This window comes from Paramormyrops kingsleyae, chromosome 8 (genome assembly GCF_048594095.1).
Source record: "Paramormyrops kingsleyae isolate MSU_618 chromosome 8, PKINGS_0.4, whole genome shotgun sequence".
NCBI lineage: Eukaryota > Metazoa > Chordata > Actinopteri > Osteoglossiformes > Mormyridae > Paramormyrops > Paramormyrops kingsleyae.
In genome coordinates, this window is record NC_132804.1 from 33,873,482 (window position 1) to 33,889,513 (window position 16,032).

Below are 16,032 nucleotides of genomic sequence, written 5' to 3' on the forward strand. Positions count from 1 at the left end.
GTCATGAATTTGTTCATTTTTAAATTTATATTTCAATGTGTCTGTATTTTATGACAGTTCATGTCAGATGGGCTACTCTTGAATATAACAATGTTGATGTTCAAAGTAAAAATGGAACTCAAAGTGCTGCAAGTTATACCTTTTAAGTTTTATATTTAAAATGGTTTCTCAAATGTTGAAATTTGGTTGTGCATAACGTTTTATGGGTGTAGAACAATTTTGAAACATTAAATTATAAACTCAAATAAATCATTAAGGAAATGTGTTATTTAATCATACATCGACTGTGTTAATATAAATGCTAACCCTAGGAGCTGTGCATAATATATTAATGCCCTGCAGCCTTTGTGACATTGTTCAACCCGCCAAGTCATGGCTGACTATTTAATGGGCAAGAACCAGAACGGTTCAGTTATCATAGATTTCCCTTTGGAACAAGCTAAGTTTCCCATCTTAACTCATTAGTAGTAAATGTAGATACTGTACGTTAAAAGCGCAAATTTGGTCGCGAATAGTGTTGGCTGCACGCGACCATTTGTAGTCTCGTGATATTTCGGTTGGCGGACAGCCCAATAAGTCCTTGCAGTTCGGATAAGGAGACCCCGTGTAGGTTAGTTACGGGCGCCATTTTGAGGGACCCGTAGGAGCGTCCAGTCGTCGTTTCATTTAAAGGGAGCTCTTAGTGAGCGTCATTATATACATTATTATCATCTAGTGCGTAATTCGAATAAACGAGCCAGTAGAGCCGATATCAGTGGTAGGAATCGTGTTGGTTCTGTAACTGTTTCGTGAACTATACATTTTGTAAACAAAGCGAGCGAAAGAATAACGACCGGAGGTCAAACGAGGCCTAGCTAACAAGTAAAGGGGAAACAACGATCGTTTGGGACCCTCTTCAAAGCAGAACCACTGCACCGAGGCGATATAAGGTAAAAATCTACACATGTGATACTTAGTAACACTTTAGCTGTATTTAATTTGGTTGTTTGGAATGGAAAAAAATGTGTTTTGGTTACGAAACACTCGTGTACACATTGCCTCGGTGTAGCCATTCTCTGTATAATGAAAACGGGCAGTTTTGCCGTCGCCAGCTTTTATCCTGCTAGCTATTTGATTTATATGAAGGCAGTTCAGATTAAGCAAGCAAATCGTAAGGTAACAGTTAATGTCCACTAAATGCAGTATAAGAAGAAATGGAGGATAAAGAACAAGTTTAGATTTCGTTTGCTATACTGAATTGTCCCTAAACTAATGTACGCTGTTCTGATGTCGCTGTGTTTTCCGGACGTTGTCTTGCCTAACCCAATATCTCATAATGCAGAGTAGCCGATGTACCTGTTTTTTTCAGGATCTTAGCCGCCTAAAACACATTCACAACATGTTTACCGATTATTAGGTCGATTTAGTCTTATCAAGACTTATGCATAGCACAAAGTTACTAAAGCTGTAGTTGAAATGTAGTATTGTGTAATTGCGTAATTAATATGGAGATATTCGGTGGCTACAAGACGTAAGTTAAATCATATGGTGGTCTACGAATCTAATGAAATTGTGGATTTGATCTCGTGGACTTAATCGAACGAGATGAGTATTGGTTAGATTCCCAGTGAAATGGCATGAAAAGGGGTCTCTACCTAGTGGTATGTTCCTTCTATTTATAGATTATAGCGTTGCAGTCGTTTCAACTGGGTCCTGCAAGAACGCGTTTTTTATTTATTTGCGATATGTCTCTTGATATTTTGGCGTAACAGTTGGTATGCTGGAGCTGTGTGTGTTCAATGTGCATCTCGCAACACTGCTGACATATTATTGGGTTTGTCTGCTGTTCTGTTGAAGCTGCACAACACATTTGCCTGTCAAACACCAACTGACTTGCAAAATAACCAGCTAGATCAGTATAAACAACACTTATAGACAGATCTGAATCGTTTGGAGTGTGCTTTCGGTGGCTTCCTTTGAACCACACCTGATTATTAGATATGTGGAATCTAAAGAGCTCATTTTTCAATTGAACATTTTTTTTTGTTTTACTTGTAGGAAACTGTCTGTATCCAATTCGTAACAGGCGTAGTCATCATAATAAACTACACATGGTAAGAATCCATATGAGGTTTATATACAGTTAATTGTAGTCATTTCTATTGTCTGCAGTGTGAAGTCAAAATGAACTTCAACTACTTTGGTAGTACTACTACATTCTTAAATGCAGACGTATAATGCAGCTTATGCAATTTTGAATTTCACTCTGTGCCAGTATAAATGTTGAGTCATTTTTCTTGAGTCTTCAAAAGTTTATTTTCAATATAATGCCTACAAAAAGAAGGGCTAAAACTTGGCATAAAGTTTTGCTTATGCTGGTGATTACTACTGAGTCACATTGCAATATCACCCAGATTTAAGCCTCTTACTAGCTGGCTTTTTGGAAGTTAAGATGACTTTCCCTGCCTGCATTGATGTCTTGTAATGCTTTACAAATGAGGAAGTTCTTGTGGCAGAGTCCATTAACTAAATGACCATAAGTTTTGGATTCTTTTGAAGCTGATTATTCAATTTTCTTTGTCCTAGGGTGACTCCAACATGGCAGACGATTTTGATATCGAAGCTATGCTTGAAGCGCCTTATAAAAAGGTGAGTGGATTTGATTTTGGCAGAGCTGAATCTGCTGGTCTATTACAAGCTACTTTCCCCAGACCCTTTATTTGTGGAAAACTTGTTGTTGTTATGTGATGCAGTAGTTTCAATTCAGAGTTATGAATAAATGCCCGTCTATCTCTTTTTGTAGACTTGCCTAACGATATCTCACCTCTACTCCCATGAATTCCAGTGTGAACTTTCAAAGTAAGGTAGTAATTGCGCAATGTATTGATGTACTGTGGTCCCCTAGGTAAAAAAAAAAAAAAAAAAAAAAACTCGTCTTTGAACGTCCAAGCACCTGTTTGGTTGCAGTAAGGTGAATACAGAAGATGACAGGCACATTAAAAGACGTGCTTCGGAGACAGTATTCAAATTTTTACATAGTAGATCTTACCCTGCTCTCTAGCCTTCCAAGTGTGTTGGTAAACTTTTTTTTTGCACAATTACAGTTGCACAATTCCATTGGGTATGGTGGTCCCAACAATATACGACTACATTATTTGTATGCATGCAATTAGTTTTGCAGTTTTGAGTTGCCAGAGTGCATCTTTGTTTCATATTGTTGTGCATTGTACTTGAAATTAGTGAGTGTAGTAAGCGGTACATTTGGTCATGCCGTCTGTCAGAAGTGACCAGGGCCCCCAAGAATTTTAAAATGTGAATACTGTCTCTCTCTGTCCTTGATCCGTCCTCCAGTTATGGTTTTAAATAGTTTTGAACATAAGGTAAATCAGCATCTTAGTTTTTTGCATGCATTTTTAGCAGTTTTTTTTTCTCACCCACAAGTTAGTGCTTTTTTAAAAAGATATATATATACATATATATATATATATATATATGGTTTTGGGTATTGGAAATATCATTCACATTTCTCGTCCATCATGTCAGTGTTTCCTAACCCAGTTCTCGGGGACCTGTGAACAGTCCACATTTTTGCTCCCTCCCAGCTCTTTGCCAGACAGTTCTCATTTTTGGTGTACCGCAGTCTTCAGTCCTGTTCCTGGTCCCCCCCCCCCCCCCCCATCATAATGTTTTAATTCAAATCCTGTCTTAATTGGGCTCATATGGTCCTTAATAGGTTGATAATGAATGCGGCAGATTGAAAGCTGTGTGGATTAGAAAGACAACATTCTGGTGGGAGGGGGGGGGGTAGTCGGTGCCAGGAACAGGATTGAGAGCCATTGCTTTACCAGGAGCTGGGGGGAGCGTAAACATGGACTGTGCAGGTCCTCAAGGACCGGGTTGGCAAACGCTGTATTATGTAAATCCTTCACAAGGGGGTCTAAATTTCCCGTTTTAAAGTGGCAAACATGGGTCATCTCCATGCTGCTGGATACCAGCTAGGGAGTTTCATGAGGTTTGCTGGTGGATTTATTTTTTTCTTTTTAATTTCTTGGGAGTCGACATTACTAAGCAGTGTGAATCCCTGTTTGCTTCAGGGCGAGATGTGTGACAGAGGTGGCATCGAGCTCTTACAGTCCACGAACGAAAATGGGTGAAGATCACTGGAATGGCATCCACCACAGGAACTCGATTAGTGGCTGTCGGCTAGCATGGCCACATTGGTCTTAGGCAAAGATAGCCTTGGTACTGATCAGAAGGGGTTGCTGACCAAATACTGACTAAACATGGCTTTCTTTGGTAGCATACCAGATTCTGTTTAACCACTGTTAGATCTTGACTGTTGGATGAATTTAACTTGTTACAAATGTATTAAGAAGAAAAGGGGAAACATGAGCAAAGTGGTTAAAAAGGACCCAACTTTAGAAGTTTGTCCAAGTTTATAGCCTTGTTTGAATATTTTTAAATGATTGTTTTTGTATTTTCTCTTCCCATTCCCCCTTTACCCTGACGACTTGAAATGTTACCTCTTCGTCCTCATGATGTTCTTCTATCGACCCTGCTTAGGATGAGATCAAGTCCAGTAGTGCCAACGGCCATGAAGAGCGTAGTAAGAAGTAAGTCTATTGTGAGCTGCAGTGTAAGCTGCCTATGGAGTGTGTCTCCGGCTTCTGTCACGGTGATGTTGTCTTCCACAGGAAAAAGCGGAGTAGGAGTCGCAGTCGAAGCCGCGACAAACGGAGAAGCAAGAGTCGCGATCATAAAAAAAACAAAGAGCAGAAGCGCAGCCGAAGTCGCGAGCGAAAGCGCAGCCGCAGCCGTGAAAGACGGCGTAGTCGCTCTCGGAGCCGGGAGCGCGGCGGCCGATACAGAGCCCGCAGGAGCCCCTTGTATGTGTTGCACTCTCGTCACATTACTTTCCATCCTGTGTTACTGTCCAACTTGTGATGGCTGCCGCGACTGTCTGAGAACTATGAGAAATATGGGTTTAGGACCACCTATGTGTTTTTCCCTTACTTGCTGCCTAAAGTTGTCAGCAGAATGATAAACCAGCTTCTGTCTTTATCCTCCCATGTGCAAGCTGGATACTTCAAAGTATAAATGGGTTTACAGAGGTGGGAAATGGTGATTATTCATTAAGAATCTGACCTTCTGACATGAACGTTGTCAGATCAAAACAGAGGGTCCTGTTGCAGTTCGCTTAAGCATTGTAATGCATATGTTTTTTCCATGGAAGCTGCTTTGGGTTAACGTTTTGTCTGAGCGACTGAAATGAGCAGTTTGGAAAAGCTTACAGCTTGGACTCATGTGACAGACAAGAGCTTGTGATTCTTGGTCACGCTGCCCTTTAGTAGATGAATTCTAGCTGTTGGTACTGAGATGAACCTTGTTTTTAATTGCAGTTCGGGGCCAAAATTTAACGGTGGTGCCAGGGGGAAGATCGGCCCACCACCTGCCATCAAACTAAGGTTTTTATTATGCCATCTTTCTGACATTCGTGTGGTTAGCTGCTTGTTTGGGCGTGTGACGTGCGTCAGTGTGACGCTCCACATAACATAGGTGCTGGCTTTTCGCAGCCGGAGACGTTCCAGGAGCAGAAGCCCCTTCAGGAAAGATAAGAGTCCAATACGGTGAGTGCTTTGCATCAATACCCATAGTCATTATCCCACAATTCTGAGTTGGCAATAGAGCAGCTACTGCTAACTTGCAGCTGGTTTAGCCTCATTGCTTTGTGTTTCTCATCTTATCTTAAAGGGAGCCAATTGACAACCTCACCCCAGAAGAGAGGGATGCGCGCACAGTTTTCTGCATGCAGCTGGCTGCACGGATTAGACCTCGTGACCTGGAGGAGTTCTTCTCTGCTGTTGGGAAAGTCAGTCACACAAACATTAATTTATCAGCGAACATTAGGCATCTAATGCTGTCATAAGTCAAAATGCTTTGCATTACTTTGTGTCACTGCATGCGTAGCTATTAGCAGTTTCACTTAAATTTCTTGGCTATGTTTGTGGTATATGGTAAAGTGTGAGGAATGCTTTTATCCTTGTAGAAATGTTACGACTGCTATCGTGGTATTAGTTGAAGTGAATAAGTATTCTGATGTGTGACAGATCCGGCCATTAATGGTAGAGAAAATGGCCCTACATTTAGGAAAGTGAGTTAATTCCATGACTAAAAAACCGAAACTTACAAAACATGCAGGGCTAATACCTGCATGGGTTTAATACCAATCAGAAATGGATACCAATTACTTGGGATAACATATTTCTGTTCCAAGGTTTGGTTTCTCCTGCCACAGATTTGGGCAGATTTATTTCTGTGGGGTGTGTTTTTTTTTTTTTTTTTTTTTTTTTGTTTTGTTAGCCTTGCATAGAGAAAGTAGTCCTACAAGAGTCATACTATTTTAACAGTGCAGTTAGCTTGTGATAATTAAATGTAATATTAAATGTATGGCTGTATTGCTTCTTGACCCCTCGTATGTCTAGACAATTGCTTATTTCTCTTATAGGTGAGAGATGTGAGGATGATTTCTGACCGCAACTCCAGAAGATCAAAGGGGATTGCTTATATTGAATTTGTTGAAGCTAATTCTGTACCTCTGGCGATTGGTCTGACTGGCCAGAAGCTCCTGGGGGTGCCTATCATCGTGCAGGCATCACAGGTAAGACCTGTCCCCGTTTGATCCATTTCAGGAAAAGCGGGGGGATGCTGACTGCAAGATGAGCTTTCTCTCTGTGACTTTCTTTCCACAATTAAACCCAAAAGGCTGAGAAGAACCGGGCTGCTGCGATGTCCAACAACCTGCAGAAGGGTAACGCCGGGCCCATGAGGCTTTATGTGGGCTCCTTGCATTTCAACATCACAGAAGACATGCTGCGGGGGATCTTCGAGCCTTTTGGTCGGGTACGCAACTCTTTGCTAAAGGAATAGTGGCTCACCTCATGTTAAAGCTCATGTTGGTGCGTTTCTAATGCTGGTCTTCATTTCACCAGATCGAGAGCATCCAGCTGATGATGGACAGTGAAACTGGAAGATCCAAGGGATATGGATTTATCACTGTGAGTGGAATTGCTGTGCTGCTTTGAGGCTCTTTGTGGCATCAGAGGTTCTAAGCTGTTTCTATTCTGTACAGTTTGCAGATGCTGAATGTGCTAAAAAGGCTTTAGAACAGTTGAATGGCTTCGAGTTGGCTGGCCGACCAATGAAAGTGGGTCATGTGACTGAACGTACTGATGCGTCAACTGCCAGCTCCTTCCTGGACAGCGATGAGCTTGAGAGGACTGGTATTGACCTGGGAACCACTGGGCGCCTGCAACTGATGGCCAGACTAGCTGAAGGTAAACGTCAAGTATAGTCTGTAGCAGTTGCATGTTGCTTTACGGTAGATGCGTCATTGTAAATGGTTCTAGTGTGATCATTCCCTTTTGCATCAATATAGCATTTGATAATTATGAAATTTCTGTGGGATCTGTTCTGGTGTCTCAGGTACAGGCTTACAGATTCCTCCAGCTGCCCAGCAGGCCCTGCAGATGAGTGGCTCTATTCCATTTGGTGCCATGGCGTCTGTATCTGGTAAATGCTTATCATGCATGTTGCATTTTCACTGGACTAAATCCCTGATGGCAAACACCCGTAGTGTTCTTGTTCACTATGGTCGCAGATGGTCCGTAACTAAATTTGGGCTCCCAGTAGAAGGCCCATTCTGGAGATTAGAATTACCATCCTGGCAGAAGTAGCAATGGAGACGTATTGAATCTGCCCCCCATGCCAAGTATTTGCTTTCATGTGGCCCCGCCCCCCCCTTGTTGAAGTACTGGAGCAGAGCCTTCATTTCAGCCATGCATGTTTAATTGATGGACAGTCTCATTCATTGTATGCTGTCATGCCATCTTCAGTTCCATCCCATCCAAGTCTTCCACTGGACTAAGTGTGCTTTAATTTTTTTTCTTATCTTTAGATTTGCAAGCAAGGTTGACTCAACCCACTGAAGGTGAATGGATTTAAATATCTAATGCATGAAACTGCTTTTTCTGAGGGATAGAAATTGTAGTCACCCTTTATGGTTCTCCCTTTAATTTCTTGTATGAAGATTTGGTACTGCAGCCATCCTGAACTTTGGTAGTATGTTGTGAAGTTAGATGCTGAAAACCAGTTAATGCATTACTTAAAATGCGCTCTTGGCGCTGGGTGGTGGACCTTACTGTGCCTGTCTGCCTTGGACATCCCCTTGATACTGAAAAGGAGAATGTTCCTTATCCCTTGCAGCTGCCATCAACCCGGCACTGAACATAAACCTGAACCTGAATGTGAACACTGCTCTGAACCTGCCAACACAGCCACTGGCCACGCAGTGCTTCCAGCTTTCCAACATGTTCAACCCTCAGTCGTATGTATCCTGGCTTTTTCTATTCTCTCTTATTTAATCACAGGTGATATGGCAGCCCTGTAGTTGATTTTCATACCACAGCTGTAGTCAGATGTGGGCTCAAGTAGTGGATCTAGTTGTACATGATTTACTAAGTAACTTTAATGGTTGTGTGATTGAACTGTAGTGACTTATGGTAGTCATTCTGAATTGGATTTGCTTGTTTTGTTTGTCAGCAGTTCGTGGTCTGTCTGAGAACAGTTGGTAATTTTCTGTTTCTGGAAAGGTGCAGTAGTTTAGGTACAGATTAGGGCTGGGACGATTATTCGCAATGCACTTAGTCATACGCCAAGTGTATTGTAACGGAGCACGTTAATGCAGTCCTTTTAAGAATCGCGCAATAACTCTGCTAATAACTGGACTTTACTGTCTACCTGATCTCTTCGCCACTCGAGAGCTACAATATTGTATCTATTGGACCTGTGGCATGGTTTTCACTTCCAATACAAAGTTATTCCGCTAATAAGCTAGCTAGTTTCACTGCTGGCACCGTTAAAACTATATCAATTATAGACTGAATTCCAATATCGTGTTGTCTGTCACCAGGGCCAGTAGCGCCGCACTATTTTTTTAAGGCATGCACTGACCAATCATGTAGCACTTCCCTCATAAATATTGAGACATCACCTACCACCCTGCAAAAAGGAAATTTGCCACCCCACACATGAGGCAACATGGCTGAGCTCCAGAACCTCTGAAGAAATACGTGGCAAGAAAGGCTTGCACACGGTCTTCCAAAGTTTGGGGATACTTTAGTCATGACACCTTTTCTGCACCTCCACTGTAGCTGACGTTAATGATGCTGTTTCAGCCATTTTATATTTTTACTTATTCTGTCATGTACTTACACACTGTGCCCTAAATCGTTCCTTTCTCACTGAAGTAAGCTTAACTATAAGCTACCTTTGCTAGTGTTAACATGTTTCTCTAGTTATCTATTTCAACATTAAAGTCCAATTTGTGTACTGAAATAAGTAAAACCTATTGCAGTGATTAACTTCAGTCTAACATAAATCCTAATGAATCTCTTAAGATTTGCCTTTTTTGTTCATAATGCTCTAATGTTTAAAATGTTTTAATAAATTGAAATGTTAATTCAGATTTGTGAATGTGGGGGAGGGGGTGAATTGTATTAAATGACTAACTTAAATATAAGCAATTTTTTTCATCAGATCAAGTGAAAAATTAGTTAGATTAGTCGAATAATCGGGGGGAAAAATCGCTAGATTAATCGTTTAAAAAAAATTGTTTGGGACAGCACTATTTCAGATTATTTATTAATATTAACCAATGGTAATTTAAGCCAAGTGAAACAACCCTCCTTTGTTGTGATGTGTGGTAACTTAGCCCTGCATTGATTGGGTAGTTATAGTGTGTATATTGGAAATGTGTGTGGAAGTTGGAGCTTGATCACCTTGCTTTACAGTGAAGATGAACCAGGCTGGGACATTGAAATTCAAGATGATGTCATCGAAGAATGCAACAAACATGGTGGGGTTGTACATGTTTACGTCGACAAGAATTCATCTCAAGTAAGCGTCCAGTTAACCTTCAGTGATACACCCCGCTGCCGCTTGTGTGTGTTGTATACTTAGAGTTTCCTGTTTTTCAGGGTAATGTGTATGTGAAATGCCCCACCATCCCCGCTGCCATGGCGGCTGTGAATGCTTTACACGGCAGATGGTTTGCAGGTATGTTCCAGTTTGTGCTGTCAATGAATGTTTAATGTTGACTGCAGTAATGCTATTGGTTGATCTGATTTACTTTCATTCCTTTCACAGGAAATATGATAACGGCAGCCTATGTTCCTCTGCCAACCTACCACAATCTCTTCCCAGACTCTGTGGTGGCTACTCAGCTCCTGATGCCGGCTCGGCGATGATTTGGCAAAGTGAGGCATTGTTTGTACTGTATATAAATATACCCCCATCCTTTTTTCGACAGTTGGGCTTTTACTGAGCTTGGATCAGCTTTCAAGTTCTGAGTAGCAAATAACGGCAATTTTTCTCCATAGTTTTTACTAACAGGAGAATTTTGGCCTTCCTTTCCCACTCAGCCTGTGTCCTGTTTTGTGGAGATTTTCTAATTTTTGGCAGAAGCCAGGCTTAATTTGCAACTACATCAAAGATAAACATTGTGAGGTTTTGACTTGTATAATAAAGGCACAGTAGTTTTAAGTATTCCTCGTCTGTTCTTGCCATTGACAGTTTTGACATTGCTTGTAAATTTGTTGTACATACAGTTGTCTTGTGCTTTTCAGCTTTGGCATTTCCCCCCCTCTTCTCCCCGCCCCCCCTCACAACTTGTGCTCAATAAATAAAAAAAAAAAGAGGAGCGAGAACATTGTAATTTGTTGTCCATCTGAATATTCAATGTTTAAGCTCTATGAGCTCGAATCTTTAGTGACGATTTATTTGTGCTCATTCAAAAACCACTTGGTATTTCTAAATCTTTTGTAATCAAGGTTTGATTTTTGTAAAGAACTTGATTAAAATTTATTTCAAATAAAGTTTATCCTTGTGTTCAGCGTAGTTGCTTTTATTTAATTGAACATAATACATTACACAATTTGTTTGTGTGGAATTGTGAATGCTTTTTCCTGATGGGGAATCAGGAATTAAAGTGTATTCTGTATTAGTGAAATGTACAAAGGTGGCACACCATATGCTTTAGTAAATGGCTTAGTGTGTACTTATTTTTCCATGGTTTTTTTTAAAAAAAAAACAGCTTTCAAAGAAAATTGGGGAAAAAAATCAGGCAATGTAGTTTTTCATTCTCATTATATGCTTAAAAAAAAAAGTGAGACATGCAAGGTTAGATATATCCAAGCGCCTTGTCAGCTTGGAATCCAAGTGGAATGAGCTGGAGCAAGAGCTGTGCAATTTGAAACACCGTAAGAACCCAGCCTAACAGTGTGAAATGTAAATAATTTTATGGAAACAAAGTGCTACTCCAAACTGGCCCATTCCACATCTGTCCTGCTCTGATTCCTCTGCTCCCTGTCCTTCAGTCAGTTTGAAAAGCCTACTCTTGATCTTTCCTTAATTTGCTGAGTAATCCATAATCAGAAAAGTGTTAGGGTTAATTTAATAGCTACTTTGAATTGTACCCTCTCATTTGTCTTCTGTTGGGTTGAACTGGCTTAGATTTTAACACTGCTTATATTGAGAAGGTGTCCATGTGGGAAATGTTTATACATTAATTTTGCAGCTTTTGAGGGTTTGTTCTGCATTCAACCTGAAGATAGCAAACAGTGTCCATTATAAAAAATGTACTTAAAAATATTTCTTGTCATTGTTTGCTTTACTTAGTGTGTTTTGGTGGCGTAACTTTGAAGGAGTCTAAGGTAGCGGTGTAAATCCAGTTCCAGTAAATCAGGAATGGCAAATTAATTTCAGATTAAATTCACAATTGTTTTGCTTCCATTGCAGTTGCCTTCAAGCACTGGCTGGTTTAGATGTATCACTGTGACTGTAATGTCATCCCTATACATTCTCACAAGGTCTTGTGGTAGGTTTAGCATCCTGAACAGATACTCTGTATCCACGGTACCGAAGCCGTCGCCCCCCAGAGCGTGGCGGAGTAGATGGGTGGCCGAGTTAGCGTCTTCGAGAGCAGAGAGGGCCCGCGTTTTGCGCTCCGCGAGCAAGGTCTGCATCTGGCCCAGTGTCAGTGACAGTCCCGAGACGGGCTTCTGCCAGTGGATTCCAGTCAGGTGCTCCCCAAGCACCTGTACCACATTCTGCCGGTGCATCAGCTCCCATAATCCATCTGTTGCAAGGACTAGAAATTTGTCCTGGGGTCGGACCCTGTGGTACGTGACCTCTGGCTCGGCGGTGAGGTATGGTGGCGTGTGAGCCTCAGGAGGGAACATGCTGGCAATGTCGTTCCCTGAAAGCATCTCTTGACGCCTCTCACATACGTGCATAAGGAGCTCGCTGCTCCATTTAAACTTGATGTTCCCAAAGGCCCGGAATGGGGTGAGGAGTCCCAGCAATCGGTCGTGCCTGACCACAGTCGCCTTCTCGGACCGTGGGTGCTCAGAGTGCAGCCTCCGCACCTCCATCGGGTTCTTGGCGTTGTGGTCATTGCTGATGGTCAAAGCTGACCACATACCATTGTTTTCCTGGACGCCAATCATAGCCCGGCTGTCACCGAGGTTCGCTACATGCAGATGGGTGCCGTCCAAGTGTGCTATGCATGCTGTGCAACCAGAGAGCGCCACCCTGAGGGGAGCATAACATGAAAAGTCTTCCCCAAAGTCTGCCTGTGCTTCCAGGGAGATGTCATTGTCCAGCCTCCTGAAGGCCTTGACCAGGGCATCCTGGATATCTCTGTCCTCATCCTCGCCAAGGTCGATCAGCTCCTGCCAGTATGATCGTAGGCTGCTGAAGTAGCGCTTTCCGGCATTGCTGCCGATGCTGGGATGGTCACTGGGATGCTTGTGCCACTGCAGGATTGGAATGACCGGCCGGTCTTTTTCCACCGCATCTTCAATGTCCACCAGCGTCTTCAGTGGAAGCAGAGACACAGCTATGTAATAGAAAAGTCGCTCGCTGACAGCCTGCGCACACGCATAGCCTCCATGCCCATCAAACACACCGAAGAGCATTCCCCTGCTCTGCAGGCAGGTGACGGCACTCCACCGGTCCTCAGGGGGCGAGTTTGAGGGCAACAGGTTGCTGTCAAACCCCAGCACCGGACTGTTGCTTCTTCCTTCATACCCATTGACTTTATAACTATATTCATTACATTTAAATAAATGATTAATCTGAGGAAAGGATATCTGATTTGTCTGAGAATCAGCTCTATACTTCCTGTTTTGGGTTATACTTGGATGACAGACCCCCTTGCACACTGAGAGGCCAATGAAGCGGCATAGTCTGTTGAGATCACAGCGCAAAAAAAGCTGACGGAGACGGTGTGGGTTTACTGATTTCCACTTGTGCATTGCTCAGCTAACAATGACGTAAGGTAGAATTAGAGGATCTTCAAATGTCCAAGAGATGGAGAAAGGTACTGTCCTTGACCTGTTTAAATAAAAAAGTGATACGTCATAAAAATATATACGAACACACCTTATGATATGCTGCGGGGCCACAAAGTCCTGAATTTTTTTTTTTTTTTAATCTTGTGCACACAGGAAATTAATAAAACTTTAAAGCAATGATCTCCAGCCCTGCTCATTGTGCAATAAATGACCATTTAATGTTGTGCACTATCCCATACTGAACTGCTTACAGCACATTATACTTGACATGTCTTTGGTTTTAGAGTTATTAACTTGTTTATTTATTCCAAACCACACTGAATGTATAGATTGTGTTTAGTAATAATTATATATGGAAATATATAATCTGGAAATACAAGTGGTGTGCATTGTCCCCCACAGTCAACTGTTCAAAGCACAGACATCTCTGTTTCATGTTGTTTTAGAGTTATTATAAGAGTTATTACACTATGAAGGGACATTCAGGGAGCCTGACTGTAAGTGAATGTGAGGTGCACATGGCGACGCTCAAAAATTAATTAAAACTTCGCCGTAAAGATATCTTGAAATGCACGGGGTGTGCAAGAGTTGCCATTAACTCTAAATGCTGAACCAATATCTAGTTACAGCTGAAATAGTCTAATTTCATAGTTATTAACAAGATTAAACACAAACAGTGAAAGGACTTGAATAGCACAATGATTGGTGTACATCGTTGTCTGTGTACTAGACATCAAGAATGTGTCATTTAAAAAAATCTCCTGACTTGCTATTGTTAAAACATGAATACACTGTCAGAAAAAAAAAGAGTGGCAAACTGTATCTTTGCTTGTTACTGGGACTGTGCCCCAGTGTAGGGTCTGCCAGTTGTACCCTAGCTGTAGGTAAACATACCTTTCAGTCTAATTTAAGGTAGAGAAATGGACTCTAAGGAGCATCCCCAAGGTACAAATAACACTAACGTACCCTGTAGTCCATGTCTGTAGCTTAAAAGGTACTTTTACCTACAGCTAAGGGTACAACTGGCAGACAATTGAAGGTACAGCCCCAGTGACAAGCAGAGGTACAAATTGCTATTGTTTTTTCTTACAGTGTATGAGGCTAACTTCCCGGCGAAAGAAGATGATTACATTATGTGCACAAGATTAAAAAAGATAGGTCTATGATTTTTTTAGACTAATGCTGATAATGTTTAATAATCATATCTTCAGTTGGAGCAAAAAGCCAAATCCACCTTAAGCTATAGTCAGGAACTGACTAATTTGTGCTACAGCTTCCGCTTTAAAATATGGTAGGTAAGCTGCACGGCTTTTAACAATTATCATCAAAATGAAAAAATCCACATATTAAGCTTGGTGCCTAAAAGTATCACTACTAGGGGTCACTTACATTTTTATCTACAAAACAAAAAATACATTTTACATATAAGTAGTGGCTAAAATAAGACACTGAGCATACATAGCAAATCTCCTTACAGAAGGGTTACTTACCTTTTCTGTGCCGTCTTACCTTGATAAACCATGTCATTTCCTCCTGAAACCCTCACGTTTAACCCAATGTCTTGATAATGTGGTTACATTTTAACTTGGACACGTCCTCTCTCACTTAATATTTGTGGCACAGGGCTTGTTAGTCACCTGATCTGTTACAGACTGCAGTTTCTGAGAATTACTTAATATTCTTTGCACAAGTCAAACGGCGATGTTTAATAAACATTAACCTGAAACTCAGTGTGATGTAGGCTCACACCGATTCTGTAAGTGCCATTTGCTTGTTCTCCCTGCGTCCACATATGTTTCCGTCACAGATTCTCCTCACACCAAAAAAGGCAAGCGCCATGTGGTTTAAAAGGACAGTTGTCCCTAAACCTTGCACGGTGTGAGTGTCTGTCCTGCGAAGGCCTGGCGTCTGCTGCAGGCTGTTTCCTGTTCTTCTTTGGAAATGCTTAGGCAGCATACATTCATACATTTGGCTTATTTCATATCTGAAAATATGTTAAAATGCACTAATTTACTTTTCTCTGAAATTCCTCATTTCAGGGGCCTACTTCAATGTTCATGAACTCATGAAACAGGAGGTAAAAAAGTCACATCCATCCATCCATGTCCTGTAACCGCTTATTCTACTGAGGGTCGCGGGGGGGTTCTGAGAATTTCCGGGAGGTTGTGGGTACAAGGCAGGGAACAACCCAGGATGGGACACCTACCCATCACAGGGCACAGTCACACACCAATCACTCACAACAGCACACCTACTGCCATTTTGGTAACTGCAATTAACCTCCGTATGCTTTTTTTTTGGGGGGGGGGGGGGGCGGGGGCGGAAACCGCGGAGTACCTGGAGGAAACCCCACGACAACACAGGGAGAGCATGCAAGCTCGATCCACACATGTAGAGCTATGGCGAAGACTCGAACCCTGGTCCCAGAGGTGTGAGGCGACAGTGCTGTGTGTCTACATTACACATGCAAATATGATGTGTTAGACAATTTTGTATTAAAAAAAAAACTTTTTATTATTGTTGTTCCTGCCAATAATAAAAGTTCCCACTAAAATTGACATAACAGTTTACACAAATTGCAAACACAAAAGATTTTCGTTATCAGTGTATATAATTCATCTATAATTTATTAGTATTAATC

General features: G+C 41.6%; 2 protein-coding genes across 4 annotated transcripts; one reads left to right on the plus strand and one right to left on the minus strand.

Annotated features, from left to right (window-relative positions):
- Window positions 1-609: 609 nt before the first annotated feature.
- rbm39a (RNA binding motif protein 39a) lies at window positions 610-10,927 on the plus strand. Of its 2 annotated transcripts, XM_023837846.2 has the most exons (18): window positions 610-929; window positions 2,038-2,093; window positions 2,566-2,628; window positions 4,543-4,592; window positions 4,674-4,865; window positions 5,379-5,444; window positions 5,553-5,606; window positions 5,731-5,848; window positions 6,485-6,637; window positions 6,742-6,879; window positions 6,969-7,034; window positions 7,109-7,313; window positions 7,462-7,548; window positions 7,934-7,966; window positions 8,242-8,362; window positions 9,828-9,933; window positions 10,014-10,092; window positions 10,183-10,927. In XM_023837846.2, the coding sequence occupies exons 2-18, from the start codon at window positions 2,091-2,093 to the stop codon at window positions 10,281-10,283; spliced, it is 1,635 nt and encodes a 544-aa protein (XP_023693614.1). In that variant the 5' UTR covers window positions 610-929; window positions 2,038-2,090; the 3' UTR covers window positions 10,284-10,927. The 2 variants fall into 2 exon arrangements, with proteins under 2 accessions (XP_023693614.1, XP_023693615.1); XM_023837847.2 differs by lacking the exon at window positions 2,038-2,093.
- LOC111857226 (pyruvate dehydrogenase [acetyl-transferring]-phosphatase 1, mitochondrial) lies at window positions 10,919-14,954 on the minus strand. 2 transcript variants are annotated; one of them, XM_023837849.2, is made up of 2 exons: window positions 14,901-14,954; window positions 10,919-13,431 (listed from the first exon to the last, which is right to left on the minus strand). In XM_023837849.2, exon 2 carries the CDS (start codon window positions 13,350-13,352, stop codon window positions 11,796-11,798), a length of 1,557 nt encoding a protein of 518 aa, XP_023693617.1. In that variant the 5' UTR covers window positions 13,353-13,431; window positions 14,901-14,954; the 3' UTR covers window positions 10,919-11,795. The 2 variants fall into 2 exon arrangements, with proteins under 2 accessions (XP_023693617.1, XP_023693616.1); XM_023837848.2 differs by having other exon boundaries at window positions 14,882-14,954.
- Between the last annotated feature and the right edge of the window lie 1,078 nt (window positions 14,955-16,032).